General features: G+C 44.7%; 1 protein-coding gene across 1 annotated transcript in view; it reads right to left on the bottom strand.

The window, feature by feature from the left end:
- Nucleotides 1-17,248, bottom strand: part of LOC139277976 (reelin-like) — a 411,305-nt gene that overhangs the window by 325,729 nt on the left and 68,328 nt on the right. Inside the window, exon 3 of the mRNA XM_070896619.1 lies at nt 9,822-9,957. Within this exon, the coding sequence (XP_070752720.1) occupies nt 9,822-9,957 (136 nt within the window). The remainder of the gene's footprint in view (nt 1-9,821; nt 9,958-17,248) is intronic.

Here is a 17,248-nt window from a genome sequence, read left to right as displayed (position 1 = left end):
TTTTTTACCTCAACTCCACTTGCCTGTACTATCCCCATATCCCTTGATTCCCTTAATATCCAAAAATCTATCAATCTCTGTCTTGAATATACTCAACGACTGAGCTTCCACAGCCCTCTGGGGTAGAGAATTCCGAAGGTTCACCACCTTCTGAGTGAAGAAATTTCTCCTCATCTCAGTCCTAAATGGCCGACCCCTTATTCTGAGACTGTGACCCCTGGTTCTAGACTCCCCGGCCAGGGGAAACATCTTCTCTGCATCCACCTTGTCGAGCCCCCTCATTATCTTATATGTTTCGATAAGATCACCTCTCATTTTTCTGAACGCCAATGAGTATAGGCCCAACCTACTCAACCTATCTTCAAAAGTCCTCTCCGGAATCAACTTAGTGAATCTTCTTTGAACAGCTCCAATGCAAGTATATCCTTCCTTAAATACAGAGACCAAAACTGTACACAGTACTCTAGCTGTGGCCTCACCAATACCCTGTACAGTTGTAGTAGGACTTCTCTGCTTTTATACTCCATCCCCTTGCAATAAAGGCCAACACTCCATTTGCCTTCCTGATTACTTGCTGTAGCTGCATACTAACCTTTTGTGTTTCATGCACAAGGACCCCAGGTCTCTCTGTACTGCAGCACTTTGCAATTTTTCTCCATTTAAATTATAATTTGCTGTTCTATTTTTTTTTGCCAAAGTGGATAATCTCACATTTTCACACATTGTACTCCACCTGCTACATTTTTGTCCACTCACTTGGCCTGTCTATAGATTTGTAGATTTTTTGTGCCCTCCTCACAATTTGCTTTCCCACCCATTTTTGTATCATCAGCAAACGTAGCTACATTACACTCGGTCCCTTCATCCAAGTCATTAATATAGATTGTAAATAGTTGAGGCCCCAGCGCCGATCCCTGTGGCACCCCACTAGTTACTGTTTGCCAACCGGAATATGACCCATTTATCCCGACTCTCTGTTTTCTGTTAGTTAGCCAATCCTCTATCCATGCTAATATATTACCCTCAACCCCGTGAACTTTTATCTTGTACAGTAACCTTTTATGTGGCACCTTATCAAATGCCTTCTGGAAATCCAAATACACCACATCCACTGGTTCCCCCTTATCCACCCTGCACGTTACACCCGCGAAGAACTCCAGCAAATTTGTCAAACAGGATTTTCCTTTCATAAAACCATGCTGACTCTGTTTGATTGAATTATGCTTTTCCAAATGTCCGGCTACTGCTTTCTTAATAATGGATTCCAGCATTTTCCCAATGACAGATGTTAGGCTAACCGGTCTATAGTTTCCTGCTTTCTGTCTGCCTCCTTTTTTAAATAGGGGCATTACATTTGCGGTTTAACAATCCACTGGGACCTCTCCAGCATCCAGGGAATTTTGGTAGATTACAACTAATGCATTCCACTATCTCTGCAGCCACTTCTTTTAGGACCCTAGGATGCAAGCCATTAGGTCCAGGAGACTTGTCCGACTTTAGTCACATTATTTTACCGAGTACTACTTCTTTAGTGATAGTGATTGTATTAAATTCCTCCCTCCCTATAGCCCCTTGATTATCCACTATTGGGATGTTTTTAATGTCTTCTACTGTGAAGACAGATAAAAAATATTTGTTCAAAGTTTCTGCCATTTCCCTGTTCCCCATTATTAATTCCCAGTCTAATCTTCTTGGGGACCAACATTTACTTTAGCTACTCTTTACCTTTTTATGTACCTGTAGAAACGCTTACTATCTGTTCTTATATTTCGTGCTAGTTTACTTTCATAATCTATCTTCCCGCTATCATTTTTTCGTCGTTCTTTGCTGGCTTTTAAAAGTTTCCCAATCCTCTGGCCTCCCACTCGTCATGGCCAGAGGCATGGACCATGTACATTAGATACCTCAAGTCGCTGGAGATATATCACCAACAATGTCTCCGCAAGATCCTACAAATCCCCTGGGAGGACAGGTGCACCAACATCAGCATCCTCATCCAGTCTAACATCCCCAGCATTGAAGCACTGACCACACTCGATCAGCTCCGCTGGGCAGGCCACATAGTTCGCATGCCAGACACGAGACTCCCAAAGCAAGTGTTCTATGCGGAACTCCTTCACGGCAAACGAGCCAAAAGTGGGCAGCGGAAACATTACAAGGACGCCCTCAAAGCTTCCCTGATAAAGTGCAACATCCCCTCTGACACCTGGGAGTTCCTGGCCAAAGACCGCCTTAAGTGAAGAGTACATCTGGGAGGGCGCTGAGCACTTTGCGTCTCAACGCGGAGAGTGTGCAGAAATCAAGCGCAGGCAGCAGAAAGAGCGTGCGGCAAACCAGTCCCACCCACCCCTTCCCTCAATGACTGTCCATCCCACCTGTGACAGAGTCTGTGGCTCTCGTATTGGACTGTTCAGCCACCAAAGAATTAACTTCAGGATTGGAAGCAAGTCTTCCTCGATTCCGAGGGACTGCCTATGATGATGAGTCTTGGCCACATTGTATGCCCTTGTTTTCAATTTGATACCATCTCTTCTTTCCTTAGTTAGCCACGGATGGTTATCCCTTCTCTTAGTCTTTCCTTCTCATTGGGATATATTTTTGTTGAGAGTTATGAAATATCTGCCAGTGCTCACCAACCCTCCCACACTCTAATCTATTTTCCCAGTCCACTTTAGCCAACGCCGCCTTCATACTTTTATAGTCTCCTTTATTTAAGCTTAGGGCACTGGTTTGAGATCCAACTTTCTCACCCTCCAACTGAATTTGAAATTCAACCATGTTATGGTCACTCATTCCTGGAGAATCCTTTACTAGGAGAGTACCAGATCTAAGATAGCCTGCTCCCTGGTTGGTTCCGCAACGTACTGTTTAAGGAAACTATCCCGGATACATTATGAACTCTTCCTCAAGGTTACCCTGGCCAATTTGCTTTGTCCAATCAAAATGAAGGTTAAAATCGCCCATGATTATTGCCGTTCCTTTTTTACAAGCCTCCATTATTTCTTGATTTATACTCCGTCCAACAGTGTAGCTACTGTTAGGGGGCCTATAGACTATGCCCACCAGCGACTTTTTCCCCTTATTATTACTTAGCTCCACCCAAACTGATTCAACATCTTGATCTTCTGAGCCACTATTGTTTCTCATTAACGCACTGATCTCATCCTTTATTAACAGAGCTCACCTCCTTTTCCGTTCTGTCTGTCCTTCCGAATTGTCAAATACCCCAGAATATTGAGTTCCCAATCTTGGTCACCTTGCAACCATGTCTCTGTAATGCCTATCAGATCATACCCATTTGTATCTATTTGTGCCGTCAACTCATCTATTTTGTTACGAATGCTACATGCATTCAGATAAAAAGCTTTAAAAAAAATTTTACCTTTTTTTTCCTGCTTTGACCCCACTTTCTGATTTACTTTTATGTTTATACATTCTGTCCCTTCCTGTCATGCTCTGGTTTTATTTCTCCCAGTGCTACCCTGCTCTATTGCCTTCTCTTTATTCTTTGACTTTTTAAATTTTTGCTCACCTGAACCCTCCCTCCACTAATTAGTTTAAAGCTCTCTCTACAGCCCGAGTTATTTGATTCGCCTGGACCCTAGTCCCAGCACGGTCTAAGTGGAGCCCGTCCAATCGGAACAGCTCCCTCGTATCCCAGCACTGGTGCTAGTGCCCCACGAACCAAAACCCATTTCTCCCACACCAGTCTTTGAGCCACGTGTTTAACTCTCTGATCTTATTTACCCTATGTAAATTTGTTCATGGCTTGGGTATTAATTCAGAGATTATTACCTTTGTGGTTCTGCTTTTTAAGTTGGCCCCTAGCTGCTCATACCAGCTCTGCAGAACCTCTTTGTTTGTCCTACCTATGTCGTTGGTACCAACGTGGACCATGACAACTGGATCTTCCCCCTCCCACTCCAAGTTCCTCTCCAGCCCAGAGGAGACGTCTTTAACCCTGGCACCGGGCAGGCAACACAGCCTCCGGGACATATGCTCACGGCTGCAGAGAAACCTATCTATCCCGCTAATGATACCATCCTCTACCACTACAATACTTCTTTTCACTCCCCCAACCTGAATGGCCCCCTGTACCATGGGGTCAGTTTGCTCATCCTCCCTGCAGTCGCTGCTCTCGTCCACACAGGGAGTAAGAGCCTCGAATCTGTTGGACAAGAGCAAGGGTCGAGGCTCCTCCATCACTCCAACCTGAGTCCCCATACCTTCCTCACTCGTAGTCGCACCCTCCACAGACAAAATCTGAATTAATTAATCTAATTGGTGTGACTACTTCCTGGAGCAGGTAACTCTCCCCCTCCCTGATGTGTCGGAGTGCCTGCAGCTCGGACTCCAGCTCTTCAATGCGGAGCCGAAGTTCCTCGAGCTGTAGACACTTACTGCTGATGTGGTCGCCGTGGACCTCAATGGGGTCAACCAGCTCCCACATGCAACAGCAGTAACACATCCCCTGTCCCTTCCTAATGTATTTAAATAATTAAGTTTTCAAGTTTTGTTTTTAGTCCCAGCTCTTAATTCAAACAAATGCCCCAGAAAAGAGAGAAGAACTCACCGACCACTCACTTCCCTTCTTTCCTGTGACGTCACACTTTGATTTTGCTTCTTTCTACTTCTTGTTTTCAGCTGGGTTGGTGTTTGGGCTGAGCTGCTCCCTTCGAGCTGTTTCTCTTGGTATGCCAAGTGTATAATACTCAAATCTTGTAATAAAGGCCAACATACCAGTTGATTTTTTAATTGCTTGCTGTACCTGCATGTTAACTTTCAGTGATTCGTATACAAGGTCACCCAGGTCCCTCTGAACACCAACATTTCCCAATCTCTCACCATTTAAAAAATACACTGCTTTTCTATTTTTCCTACCAAAGTGGATAACTTCACATTTTTCCACATTATGGGGCCAAGTTTCGGCCTGAGTTGTTCCTGTTTTTTTGGAGCAATTGGTTTAGAATGGAGTATCTTAGAAATTTGAATTCTCGGCATTTAGTTTGCTCCAGTTCTAGTCAGTTAGAACAGTTTCACTTTGGAACAGAATTTTTTGGGGGGCGTGTCCGGCCACTTGCGCCTGTTTTCAAAGTTTCGGCAGTGAAAACTTACTTCAAACTAACTTAGAATGGAGTAAATGAAGATTTTTGTACGTTCGAAAAAACCTTTTTTACACTTAAGAAAATCAGGCGTAGGTTACAAATTAGGCGTAGGGAATGGGGGGGAGGGTTTAAAAGGGAAGTTTACAAACATTAAACACTTCAGTTTTACAAATAATTAGCCATCATCAATAATAAATGATAAATACATCAATAAATCAACCAATAAATCAATCAAAAAAAATTGATAAAAAATGTAAAAAATCAATAAAAAAACATTTTCTACTTACCAACTGCAGCACCGGGAGTCCTCCAACAGCATGCTGGGATGCCCCCCCCCCCCAGTGTGTCTCTGTCAGTGTCTCTATCTTTCTGTCTGTCTGTGTGTGTATCTCTCACTCTCTGTCTGTGTTTCTGACAGGGTGGGGAGGGGGAGAAGGGGGTGGGGGGTGGGAGGGAGGGAGGGAAGGAGAGAGGGAGGGAGGGAGGGAAGGAGAGAGGGAGGGAAGGAGAGAGGGAGGGAAGGAGAGAGGGAGGGAAGGAGAGAGGGAGGGAAGGAGGGAAGGAGAGGAGGAGGAGGGAGGGAGGGAGGGAAGGAGAGAGGAGGAGGGAGGGAGGGAAAGAGGGAAGGAGAGAAGGAGAGAGGAGGGAGGGAGGGAGGGAGGGAGGGAGAGAGGAGTGAGGGAGGAGTGAGGGAGGGAGGGAAGGAGAGAGGAGGGAGGGAAGGAGAGAGGAGGGAGGGAAGGAGAGAGGAGGGAGGGAAGGAGGGAGAGAGGAGGGAGGGAGGGAGAGAGGGAGAGAGGAGGGAGGGAGAGAGGGAGAGAGGAGGGAGGGAGGGAGGGAAGGAGAGAGGAGGGAGGAGGGAGGGAAGGAGAGAGGAGGGAGGGAGGGAGGGAAGGAGAGAGGAGGGAGGGAGGGAAGGAGAGAGGAGGGAGGGAGGGAAGGAGAGAGGAGGGAGGGAGGGAAGGAGAGAGGAGGGAGGGAGGGAAGGAGAGAGGAGGGAGGAAGGGAGGGAGGGAAGGAGAGAGGAGGGAGGGAGGGAGGGAAGGAGAGAGGAGGGAGGGAGGGAGGGGAGGAGGGAGGGAGGGAGGGGAGGAGGGAGGAGGGAGGAGGGAGGGAGAGAGAGAGGAGGGAGGGAGGGAGAGAAGGAGAGAGGAGGGAGTGAGGGAAGGAGAGAGGAGGGAGGGAGGGAAGGAGAGAGGGGTGAGGAATGGAGGGAAGGAGATAGGAGGGAGGGAGGGAGGGAAGGAGATAGGAGGGAGGGAGGGAGGGAAGGAGATAGGAGGGAGGGAGGGAGGGAAGGAGATGGGGGGGGGGGGGGAAGGGAGAGAAGGAAGCTGAACGGCCGGGCCCAAGACCTCGGGCTGGATTTACAGGTAGGTGGCGTCGGGTCTCGGGCGGAGGTCCGGGGGGGGGGGGGGGGTGGGGGAAAGAGTCGCAGAGGTCGGGGGGGGAGAGAGAGAGTTGCGGAGGTCCGGGGGGGGGGGTGGGGAAGAGTCGCGGGGGGGGGGAGAAAGAGTCGTGGACGTCTGGGGGGGGGGAGGGGGGGAAGAGAGTCGCGGAGGTCTGGGGGGGGGGGTGGGGAGAGCCGCAGAGGTCCGGGGGTGGGGGGGTGAAGAGAGCGGGGGTTGAGTCGGGTGGGAGGCAGCCTTATTCACGCAGCCCCAGTGAGGCCATTCGGCCCGGGCTAGGGGCTGCGTGCTTCGGGCCCCTCCCACAGTTTTGAGCGCCTGGAGCTACTGCACATGCGCGCCCACTGTAGCGCGCATGTGCAGAGGTCCCGGCACTGTTTTCAGCGCAGGGACCTGGCTCCGCCCCCTACAGCTCGTGCTGCGCCACGCCCAGCTCCAGAGGGCCTCCAGGGAGCCGGAGAATAGGTACGTTTTTTTTAGGTGTACTTTCTGGCGCGAAAAACGGGCGTCCAGGTCCGGGCTGCGCCATCTGAGGCGCGGCCCGAAACTTGGGCCCTATATTCCATTTGCCAAGTTCTTGCCCATTCACTTAGCCTGTCTCTATCCCCTTGAAGCCTCTTTGCATCCTCCTCACAACTTACATTCCCACCTAGCTTTGTATCATCAGCAAACTTGGATATATTACATTTGGTCCCCTCCTCCAAATCATTGATACAGATTGTGAATAGCTGAGGCCTAAGCACCGATCCTTGCGGCACCCCACTAGTTACAGTCTGCCAACCTGAAAATGAACCGTTTATTCATACTCTCAGTTTCTGTCAGTTAACCAATCCTCAATCCACGCTAGTATATTATCCCCAATCCCATGCGCCTTAATTTTGTTCAATAATCTCTTGTGTGGCACCTTATCGAATGTCGTCTGAAAATCCAAATATACCATATTCACTGGTTCACCCTTATCTATTCTGCTAGTTACAACCTCAAAAAACTCTCCACCGATTTCTCAACATGATTTTCTTTTGTAAATCCATGTTGACTCTGCCCAATCTTATTATTATTTTCTAAGTGCCCTTTTACCACGTCCTTAATAATAGATTCTAGCATTTTCCCCACCACTGATGTCAGGCTAACTGGTCTGTAGTTCCCCATTTTCTCTTTCCCTCCTTTCTTAAATAGTGGGGTTACATTTTCTACCTTCCAATCCGCGAGAACTGTTCTAGAATTTTGGAAGGTGACTACCAATGCATCCACTATTTCTATAGCTACCTCTTTCAAAACCCTAGGATGTAGTCCCATTAATTTTTCCAGTACCATATTTTTAATAATACCAATTTCTTTCAGTTCCTCATTCCCACTAGACCCTTGGTTCTCCATTATTTCTGGCAAGTTTTTTGCATCTTCTTACTTGAAGACAGACACAAAGTATTTATTTAATTTCTCTGCCATTTCCTTATTCCCCATTATAATTTCTCCTGTCTCAGCCTGTAAGGGACCCACATTTACTTTTGCTAATCTTTTCCTTTTTACATACCTATAGAAGCTTTTACAGTCTGTTTCTATGTCTCTCGCTAGTTTACTCTCATTCTATTTTCCCTTTCTTTATCAATTTCTTGGTCCTCCTTTGCTAAATTTTAGAATTCTCCCCGTTCTCAGGTTTACTACTCTTGTTGGCAACATTATAAGCGTCTTCCTTTGATCGAATATTATTTTTAACTTCTCTTGTATAAAATTCTAACATATTATGGTCTCTCTTTCCTAAAGGCCCCTTTACTCTAAGCTTATTAATGAACCTTTTCTCATTGCACAATACTAGATCTAAATTAGCCTGTCCCCTTGTTGGTTCCTCAACATACTGATCTCGAAAACTATCGTATGCATTCCATTAATTCTTCCTCTACACTATTACAGCAAATTTGGTTTGCCCAGTCTATATGTAGATTAAAGTCCCCCCATGATTACTGTATTATCCTTGTTACATGCACCTCTAATTTCCTGATGTATACTCTGCCCTACAATACAACTGCTGTTTGGGGGTCTATAAACAACTCCCACCAATGTTTTCTGCCCCTTGCTGTTTTGTAGCTCCAACCAAACTGATTCTATCTCTTGATTTTCCGAGCTAAGATCCTTTCCCTCTACTGTCTTTATCCTATCCTTTATTATCAGGGCTACCCGTCCTCCTTTTCCATTTTGCCTATCTCTTCTAAAAGTTAAGTATCCTGGAATATTTAGTTCCCAACCTAGGTCATTTTACAACCACGTCTCCGTAATGGCTATTAGATCAAACCTATTCATTTCTATCTGCACTATTAATTCATCTATTTTCTTGCGAATGCTTCACGCATTCAGATGTAGTGCCTTTAAGCTTTGACTTTTTTCTATTGTTCCCTGATGTCATCTTAGTCACTGATGCCCTATTATCTTTGTTACTCTCTCTGTCCCTTCCTGACCCACTCAGATTATTTTTTACCCTGCTCCGCTCTTCAGCCTGACATTTATCTTGCTGTTTTTAAATGTACTCTTTCTTGAATCCTCCCACCCCGCCTTCATTAGTTTAAAGCCCTGCCTACTGCCCTAGTTATTGCCATGGCGGGCACCCTGCTCAGGAGAGGGTTAAAATACCAGTGCAGTCCTTCATCTGTCGCCAATACCAGCGTGAACGGAGCAGGAATTATCGAGCTGTTCCACTTTAAATGGGTCCTCCTGCTCCTTTTCGCCGATTGCGGACAGTTGGGAGGATAAATTCCATCGTGCCCCAAATCGAGTGAGGCCCGAAAATGGAATGAAATTCATCCTCAGGTCTCATCAGAATACATCAGCTGAGTTGCAGGCCCCAATCAGGTGCCCTGACACAGCTCGACTGTCGGGGCCTTACCAATTACTCGGTCCGAGGCTAAGAGATATGTCTGGGATCGGGAGGCGTGGGAGAAGTGGTAGTTGATTAAAAGGGTGGGGGTCGGGGGTGGGTGTGGAGGCAGGCCACCAAGGCCGCCTAAATAAAGGCCCTGACCAATTTAGCAGTGAACCGAACACTCAATGCAGATTGGGCACGGGACTGTGCCTTGCCCAATTGGTTATCTGTTTTAGGTCCATAAAACAGGCGCAACAATGTTAAATTTAGATCCCCAAAATTCCACCTTAATGAGTCTTGAATTCAACAACCAATTGCTGTTTGTTTTATACTATTAGAAAATAAAGCTATTAAATACAACTAATTAATTCAATGCCGCCAAGAAGAGTTTAATTCAATTCAGTATATGGAGCCGACTGCATTCACTGCCGCTCCTTACGATAAATGTTTACTCACATAAAATTCACACAGCCTGTTCCTGCAGGTGGAGCGATCCAAACAAAGCTGAGGTTTGTCTGTGGAAGGTGGCTGACATGAGATGCTACAACACTGCACATGAACTGGGATCCGAAAGGTTGATCAGACATGAACCCTGCAACAACACAAAGAAGGGCATCAGATACTGTAAGTGAATAACATGTCTCATTTGCATTAATGGTCTCTTGCGCAGATGCTGGGTGGCTCTTCGGAACAGAGATGCTACTGCTTTAATGCTATGTAAAGATCAATTTCAGTCAGCAATAACCAGGTTGGGTACCTTGAGAGCACATCATCATGTTTTTCTCTCTGTCAAATGTTTGAGATTTATTAATTGTGGGGAGCATATAGGCAGATGACAGCAAGTCCAGTAATGGTGCAGGGTGATTTTCATATCATTGTACTAACCTCTCGATTTTGTGTTTAGTTTGGTAAACTCGGTCAGGGAGGCCATTAGGTTTGTTAGCACAGAATTTGAAAAGATTGACCCTCGTGCTGTACTGGTGTTCTTTCGAGGTCAAGGTAGAGTCGAGGCGACTGTGCGCTGCATCTGTCCTGGGCTACACCTTATCTGGCAGTGCTTGATATCACAACTGTGTGGTAAAACCGTGAAAAACATTGACCTGCTCTGCATCGACAGCTCTCTGCCGACAAAGAAAAATTAACCAGAAATGTTACGATTTTACCGCTACTTGTCGCATGTTTCTTGTGGCACCTCACTGCAACACTTCAACCCGTTTGCCTCCGATACACATCTCTTACAGAAAAGCTCTAGCTACAGGTCTGTTAGTCTCAATGCAGCCAAAAAATTGTTTCCGTGCGCAGCAACACGTCACCATATGCTGTGGTGTCATTGTTGTTTGTGAATGAAGTGCAGTGTGAGCTTTCATGTTCCAGGAAAGTGTAAAGTAACACATTTTTAAATAAGCTTACTGATTACTAGAGTATGTTACCCATATGCTTCAGTGTCACTGTGGCTAATATATGCAGTGTAGCATGGGACATTTAATCAGACAGCGTTTCTAGACATATATGTAGATATATATATATATATATATATATAAAAAAACTAAAGCTGCAACAGGTATGTAATCAGAAGTCATTTCTCTTTCTCACTGTCGCTGTCATTTATACACATGCGCACTTGCATATCATTTCCCCAACCCCATGCCAAAGGCAGCCTACAGCTTTCTCCACCACACCACAAACCACCACCCATCCAAAGGAAAGGAAAAAGACAGAGAGAGAAGCAAAAACAATTAAAGAGAAAGAAACAGAAGAGAAGAGAAAGAGATAGAGACAGCACCACAAAGACATTGGATACTGAAGTACGGGGTACAACTTCAAACGACATTGCCTAGTATTTATATAAATCTCTGTTTGTCACACTTCAAGTGTCATTCTTCAAGTGCCAACACTTGACATTCAAAGTATGCACCACACGTACCTGATTGGCTCAAATTTAATTTACAAATAATAGTAACAGATCACAACTGAAGAGGCAGGCAACATATCAACCAAACATTAGCGGGGCGGATAGATAGATTAGTAGTTTTCCTACAACAGTACCTACACTACAAAAGTATTTAATTGGGAGCAAAATGCTTCGGGACGTCCTGAGGTTGTGAAAGGCGCTATATAAATGCCAGTTTATTATTTTCTTTCTTACCAGTGCTATTAATCCAGGATAAACATTTCACATGGACATGATTAACTTCTAGTGTCTTGCATGTCAGAGCATTGGGAAGTGGTGCACAGACCCTCAACATAAATTAATATTTAAATTATGGTGGCACCAGTTTGAGGTGGGCACTTCTTGTGGCTGCTAAAAATTACAGCCAAAAATGGGAAGTGTGTTAGAGTAGGTGGCGATCCAGCACAACAGACCTCTGCCCCATTAGCAGCATGAAGTTAGGCAGAAAATCCCGTCTTTGATATCCTGCTGGTTGCCATTGTGTATTCTGCTTACGCAACATGTAAAAACAAATACAAGAGAAAGCAGCAATTCATGTCATCATTTGCTCTACAGGGATGTTAGAACTGGCAAGAACTAGGCTCAGGAGATGCACAATGGATAATTCCAGTTGAGATAGTGTTTCGTGGTAATTAAATAACATTATTATTTTCTGGTGTTGCTGTCCTTACATACACCATGAATCACATCAAAGTGCGGCTAAAAATAAATGGAAGAAAAATGTTTTACTAGAAGAGCTTCTGACTTAACCTTTGGGACCTTATCACGCATGAGAAAGTCCTAAAAAAGTAACCTCTGGAAACTCTCAGTTATGTGTCTCTCTCACTGGCACAGTGATAACGTATGCAGAACACGTTCCTATCATCGCTGTAACCTCTAATTGGAATTTTAGCATTGGATTTAACCAATTATGAAGTTAGCAAGCTAAACATTTTTATCACTGCATACAAAAATGGTAAACATTTCGAAAATTTTTCTTCACTATCTAAACAAGTTCTGTTTTAAAAATCCTTTGTCGCGCCTCCACAATCAACAAAGATAGATTTGCTTGGACCTTGTGTTATAACAGGACTGGTTGTGCTGGCTCTAAACTACTAGCGAACTCTGAACTGTGGGAAAGAGCTGAAATACTCTGTAAATAATTAAACAGACTGAATTTTTCACTGGGAAGGCCCTGTCATGTTAAGAAAGCACAATCATCTTAAGATTTATCTTCTTGTGTGACTGTAATAGACTTTCAATAGTTTATACAAATATTCCACTTCTAACAACTAGATAGCCTCCTATTGCAAAAGCCACAAGAGAATTGGATTATTCAGAATAGATTCAATTTAAAACCAACACCCACAATCCAACTTAATCACATGATCTTCTCTACAGTCCAGTCCTGCCACATCCAGCCTTGAATGGTGGTGGACAATTAAACAACTAGCAGGAGGTGGAGGAGGCACCATGAATATTTCCATCCTCAATGATGGCGGAGCCCAGCACGCATGTGCAAAAGACAAGGCTGAAGCATTTGCAACCATCTTCAGCCAGAAGTGTTGAGTGGATGATCCATATCAGCCTTCTCCTGAGCTCGCCACCATCACAGAAGCCAGCTAATTCGATCCGCGTGATATCAAGAAACGGCTGAGCGCACTGGATACAGCAAAGGCGATGGCCCAACAACATCCCGGCTGTCGTGCTGAAGACTTGTTCTCCAGAACTAGCCGTGCCTCTAGACAAGCTGTTCCAGTACAGCTATAACACTGGCATCTACCCGACAATGTGGAAAACTGCCCAGGTATGCCTTGACCACAAAAAGCAGGACAAATCTAACCAGGCCAATTACTGCTCCATCAGTCTACTCTCAATCATCAGCAAAGTGATAGAAGCTGTCATCAACAGTGCTATCAAACGGCACTTCCTCATCAATAACCTGCTCACTGATGCTCAGTTCGGGTCCCGCCAGGACCACTTGGCTCCAAACATCATTACAGCCTTGGTCCAAACATGGACAAAAGAGCTGACTTCCAGAGGTGAGGTGAGAGTGACTGTCCTTGACATCAAGGCAGCATTTGACCGAGTGTGGCATCAAGGAGCCCCAGTAAAATTGAAGTCAATGAGAATCAGGGGCAAAACTCTCCACAGGCTGGAGTCATACCTATCACAAAGGAAGATGGTTGTGGTTGTTGGAGGTCAAACATCTCAGCTGCAGGAGTTCCTCAGGGCTGTGTCCTGGGCCCAACCATCTACAGCTGCTTCATCAATGACCTTCCCTCCATAAAATGGTCAGAAGTGGGGATGTTCCCTAATAATTGCAGTGTTCAGTTCCATTTGCAACTTCTCAGAAAATGAAGCAGTCCATGCTCGCGTGCAGCAAGACCTGGACGACAGTCAGGCTTGGGCTGATAAGTGGCAAGTAAGATTTATACCACACAAGTGCCAGGCAATGACCATCTCCAACAAGCGAGAGTCTAACCACCTCCCTTCGATATTCACCGACATTACCGTCGCCGATTCCCCACCATCAACATCCTGGGGGTCACCATTGACCAGAAAATTAACTGGACCAGCCACATAAATACTGTGGCAACAAGCGCGGGTCAGAGGCTGGGTATTTTCTGCGGCAAGTGTCTCACCTCATGACTCCCCAAAGCCTTTCCAACACCTATAAGGCACAAGTCAGGAGTATAATGGAATAGTTTCCACTTACAGCCTGCTTGATTGGCATCCCATCCACCACCGGCACACCGTGGCTGCAGTGTGTACCGTCTACAAGATGCACTGCAGCACCTCGGCACAGATTCTTCGGCAGCACCTCCCAAACCCACAACCTCTACCACCTAGAAGAACAAGGGCAGCAGGCACATGGGAACACCATCACCTGCAGGTTCCCCTCCAAGTTACACACCCTCCTGACTTGGAAATATATCGCGGTTCCTTCATCATCGCTGGGTCAAAATCCTGGAACTCCCTCCCTAACAGCACTGTGAGAGTACCTTCACCACAAGGAATGCAGCGGTTCAAGAAGGCGGCTCACCACCACTTTCTCAAAGGCAATTAGGGATGGGTAATAAATACTGGCATTGCCAGCGACGCCCACATCCCATGAACGAGTAAAAACAAATACGGTAATTAACTTTCTCTGAAAAAATTACAGTTGAAATGGTTCAACTAAAATGTTAAAGTTGTTAAAGGTACAGATGCTAAAGTTAATAAACATTCGTTGTTCGTGCTCACAGTCATAGAAGTTTGGTACAACTGAGTGGCAAGCGAGGCCATTTCAGACAGCAGTTAAGAGCCAACCACATTGCTATGGGTCTGGAGTCACATATAGGCCAGACCGGCAGATTTTCTTCGCTGAAGGACATTAGTGAACCAGTTCCAACAATCCGATAATTTCCATTACTGACACTAGCTTTTTAGTTCCAAATTTATTGAACTGAATTTAAATTCCTAGCTGCCGTGGTGGGATTTGAACTCGCGTCTCTGGATTACTAGTCCAGTAACGTAGGTTCACTAGGTTGATTCCGGAGATGAGGGGGTTGACTTATGAAGATAGGTTGAGTAGGTTAGGCCTCTACTCATTGGAGTTCAGAAAAATGAGAGGTGATCTTATTGAAACTTATAAGATAATGAGGGGGCTTGACAAGGTGCATGCAGAGAAGATAATTCTACTCATAGGGGAAATAGTCTTAGAATAAGGGGCCGCCCATTTTAAACTGAGATGAAGAGGAATTTCTTCTCTCAGAGGGTTGTAAATCTAAGGAATTCTCTGCCCCTGAGAACTGTGGAAGCTGGGTCATTGAATATAGTTAAGGCGGAGATAGACAGATTTTTGAGTGATAAGGGAATAAAGGGTTATGGGGAGCGGGCAGGAAAGTGGAGCTGAGTCCATGATCAGATCAGCCATGATCTTATTAAATGGCAGAGCAGGCTCGAGGGGCCAGGTGGCCTACTCCTGCTCCTATTTCTTATGATCTTATAACCACTATGCTACCGTATCCCTACTGTATTTTTGATCTGTGTTCACCCACTAGGCTGGAGTTAATTCAATGATGAAGCAGCTAAATTCTTTGGCAGAGAATGTATTCAACATGGATTTAGCTGCAATTGTTGTATCAACCGGTTCAGTGCTGCAGTTAATGGGATAAAGTTACTGACTAGCATAAGCTCCGCCAGAGATGAATCATGCACCCCACCAACTACTACCAATGTTTTTTTTTTTAAAATAGTCCACTGTCCCGCACTTTAAACTGCTGAACACTGTGGGGTGCTTTAAAATAGGGCAGTAAACTATTTCAAAGATAAATGTGGTGCTCAGCTGTAGATTTCATTCTCTCATGTGAAATTGTAATTGTTTCTGATTTTATAACTCAAAGGTTTATTGCATTCCTATAAAAGCTAATACCTTGATTCTCATGATATTTATCTAGAAGTTTGTCGTCCAAAGTCTATAAATGGATACATCGCTGAATCAGGTTGTATGTATTTGCTGATCTGCCTTTTTAAAAATGTTTCCCATTCTCTAGAGCTGAAGCAATGCCCTTGGCCAGTATTTGAACAGTTAAGTCACTTGAGAGGTACAAAATGAGCATTACTGCAGGTCAGTACAGATTGTTTGGGTTCTGTCAATAAGGCTAAGGTAAACTTAAGTCATTACTTTGCTCTTTGCTGTTACAATAAGCAAATTAACACCCTGTTTCTTAATGCAGAAAACATCACTGTCCCCACTTCCTGCTTCCCCCTACCCCCAGCCTGTGTCAGCAATGTGGCCCCTCAGTATTGCACAACTCATCCCAATGAAATCATTAACATTCTATACTTAAACAGAAATATTCAAAAACACTACAGGGAAAAAAATAGGACTTGAAAATAAACCATGATTCTCAGAGTTTTTAAAGGATAGAACATAAAGATTTGCTGCAGTGATCGACCATTGGCATTAAAACCAGTTGTACACGTCTCTGTTGTGCGCTCCTAATCTCTTTCTGAACAACTATCGCAGTGTGCAGCTGCTGCGTACGATAAGTGTGCACAGATCCACTTATTGATGGAGTGCAGATACAGGACAAGGACTGACTGTACTAGTGCTGGAAATTATAAAAGTTACTGGGTACGGGTATCTTTTTATAGAGATTACTGTACACAGAGTATGAGAGAACTGTTTGAGGTCAAAAGGTGGGAATCTCCAAACAATGTTGCTAGATATTTCAGTTACATTCATTCTTTCTCCCCTTCCCGCCCCTGTCCTTGCTCCATTCAGAAGCTTATTAACAAAGTTGGTTATCTTGTGAGAAGAAATACAAGCTGTGAAAGATGGGACAGCTTCATATAATTATCTGGGAGACCCTGGAACAGTAAAGGAAACAGATCTCTTCCTGACAGGGTGCATGACTTGTAAGCAGCAATCCGGTCATGCTGATTGCCAGGTCCAGAACAGACTTATGGCTTTTTATCACAGACCTCCAAAGGCTTTCAGAAAGACTTTTGATAAGATTAATCTCGCATTCTTACAACTTTTCATTTACCTGCACAGACTCGAGCGCTAGAATCACTTTTGGTTTATAAACACTTTTGTGTTGGAAAAAGTTCAGATAAATGCTGCCTCAATGCAACTATAATGCAAAAACTCAAGGCAGACATGTAGAGTTTCCAGGCCAATGGACCGTGCCAAAGTTTTACTGTGCAAGCTCCCACTTGAAGAAAATATTCTTTATAATTAAAATCAGACCTTCTGGAACAATATCAAGATACTAACCAGCAAGGGAAACCAGAACTTGAATTTATAAAGCACCTTCCACATGCTTGCCTACATGAGTACACTTCAAAAATAATTCACTGTCTGTGAAATGCTTTGGGATGTTCTGAGAACGTGAAAGGCATTATATAAGTGTAAGTTCTTTCTTTAGAATCTTCTAATGTGCTTTATAACCAATGAATTATT

Source organism: Pristiophorus japonicus, chromosome 13 (assembly GCF_044704955.1).
Source record: "Pristiophorus japonicus isolate sPriJap1 chromosome 13, sPriJap1.hap1, whole genome shotgun sequence".
Lineage (NCBI taxonomy): Eukaryota > Metazoa > Chordata > Chondrichthyes > Pristiophoridae > Pristiophorus > Pristiophorus japonicus.
This window is presented reverse-complemented; position numbering and strand designations above follow the sequence as displayed.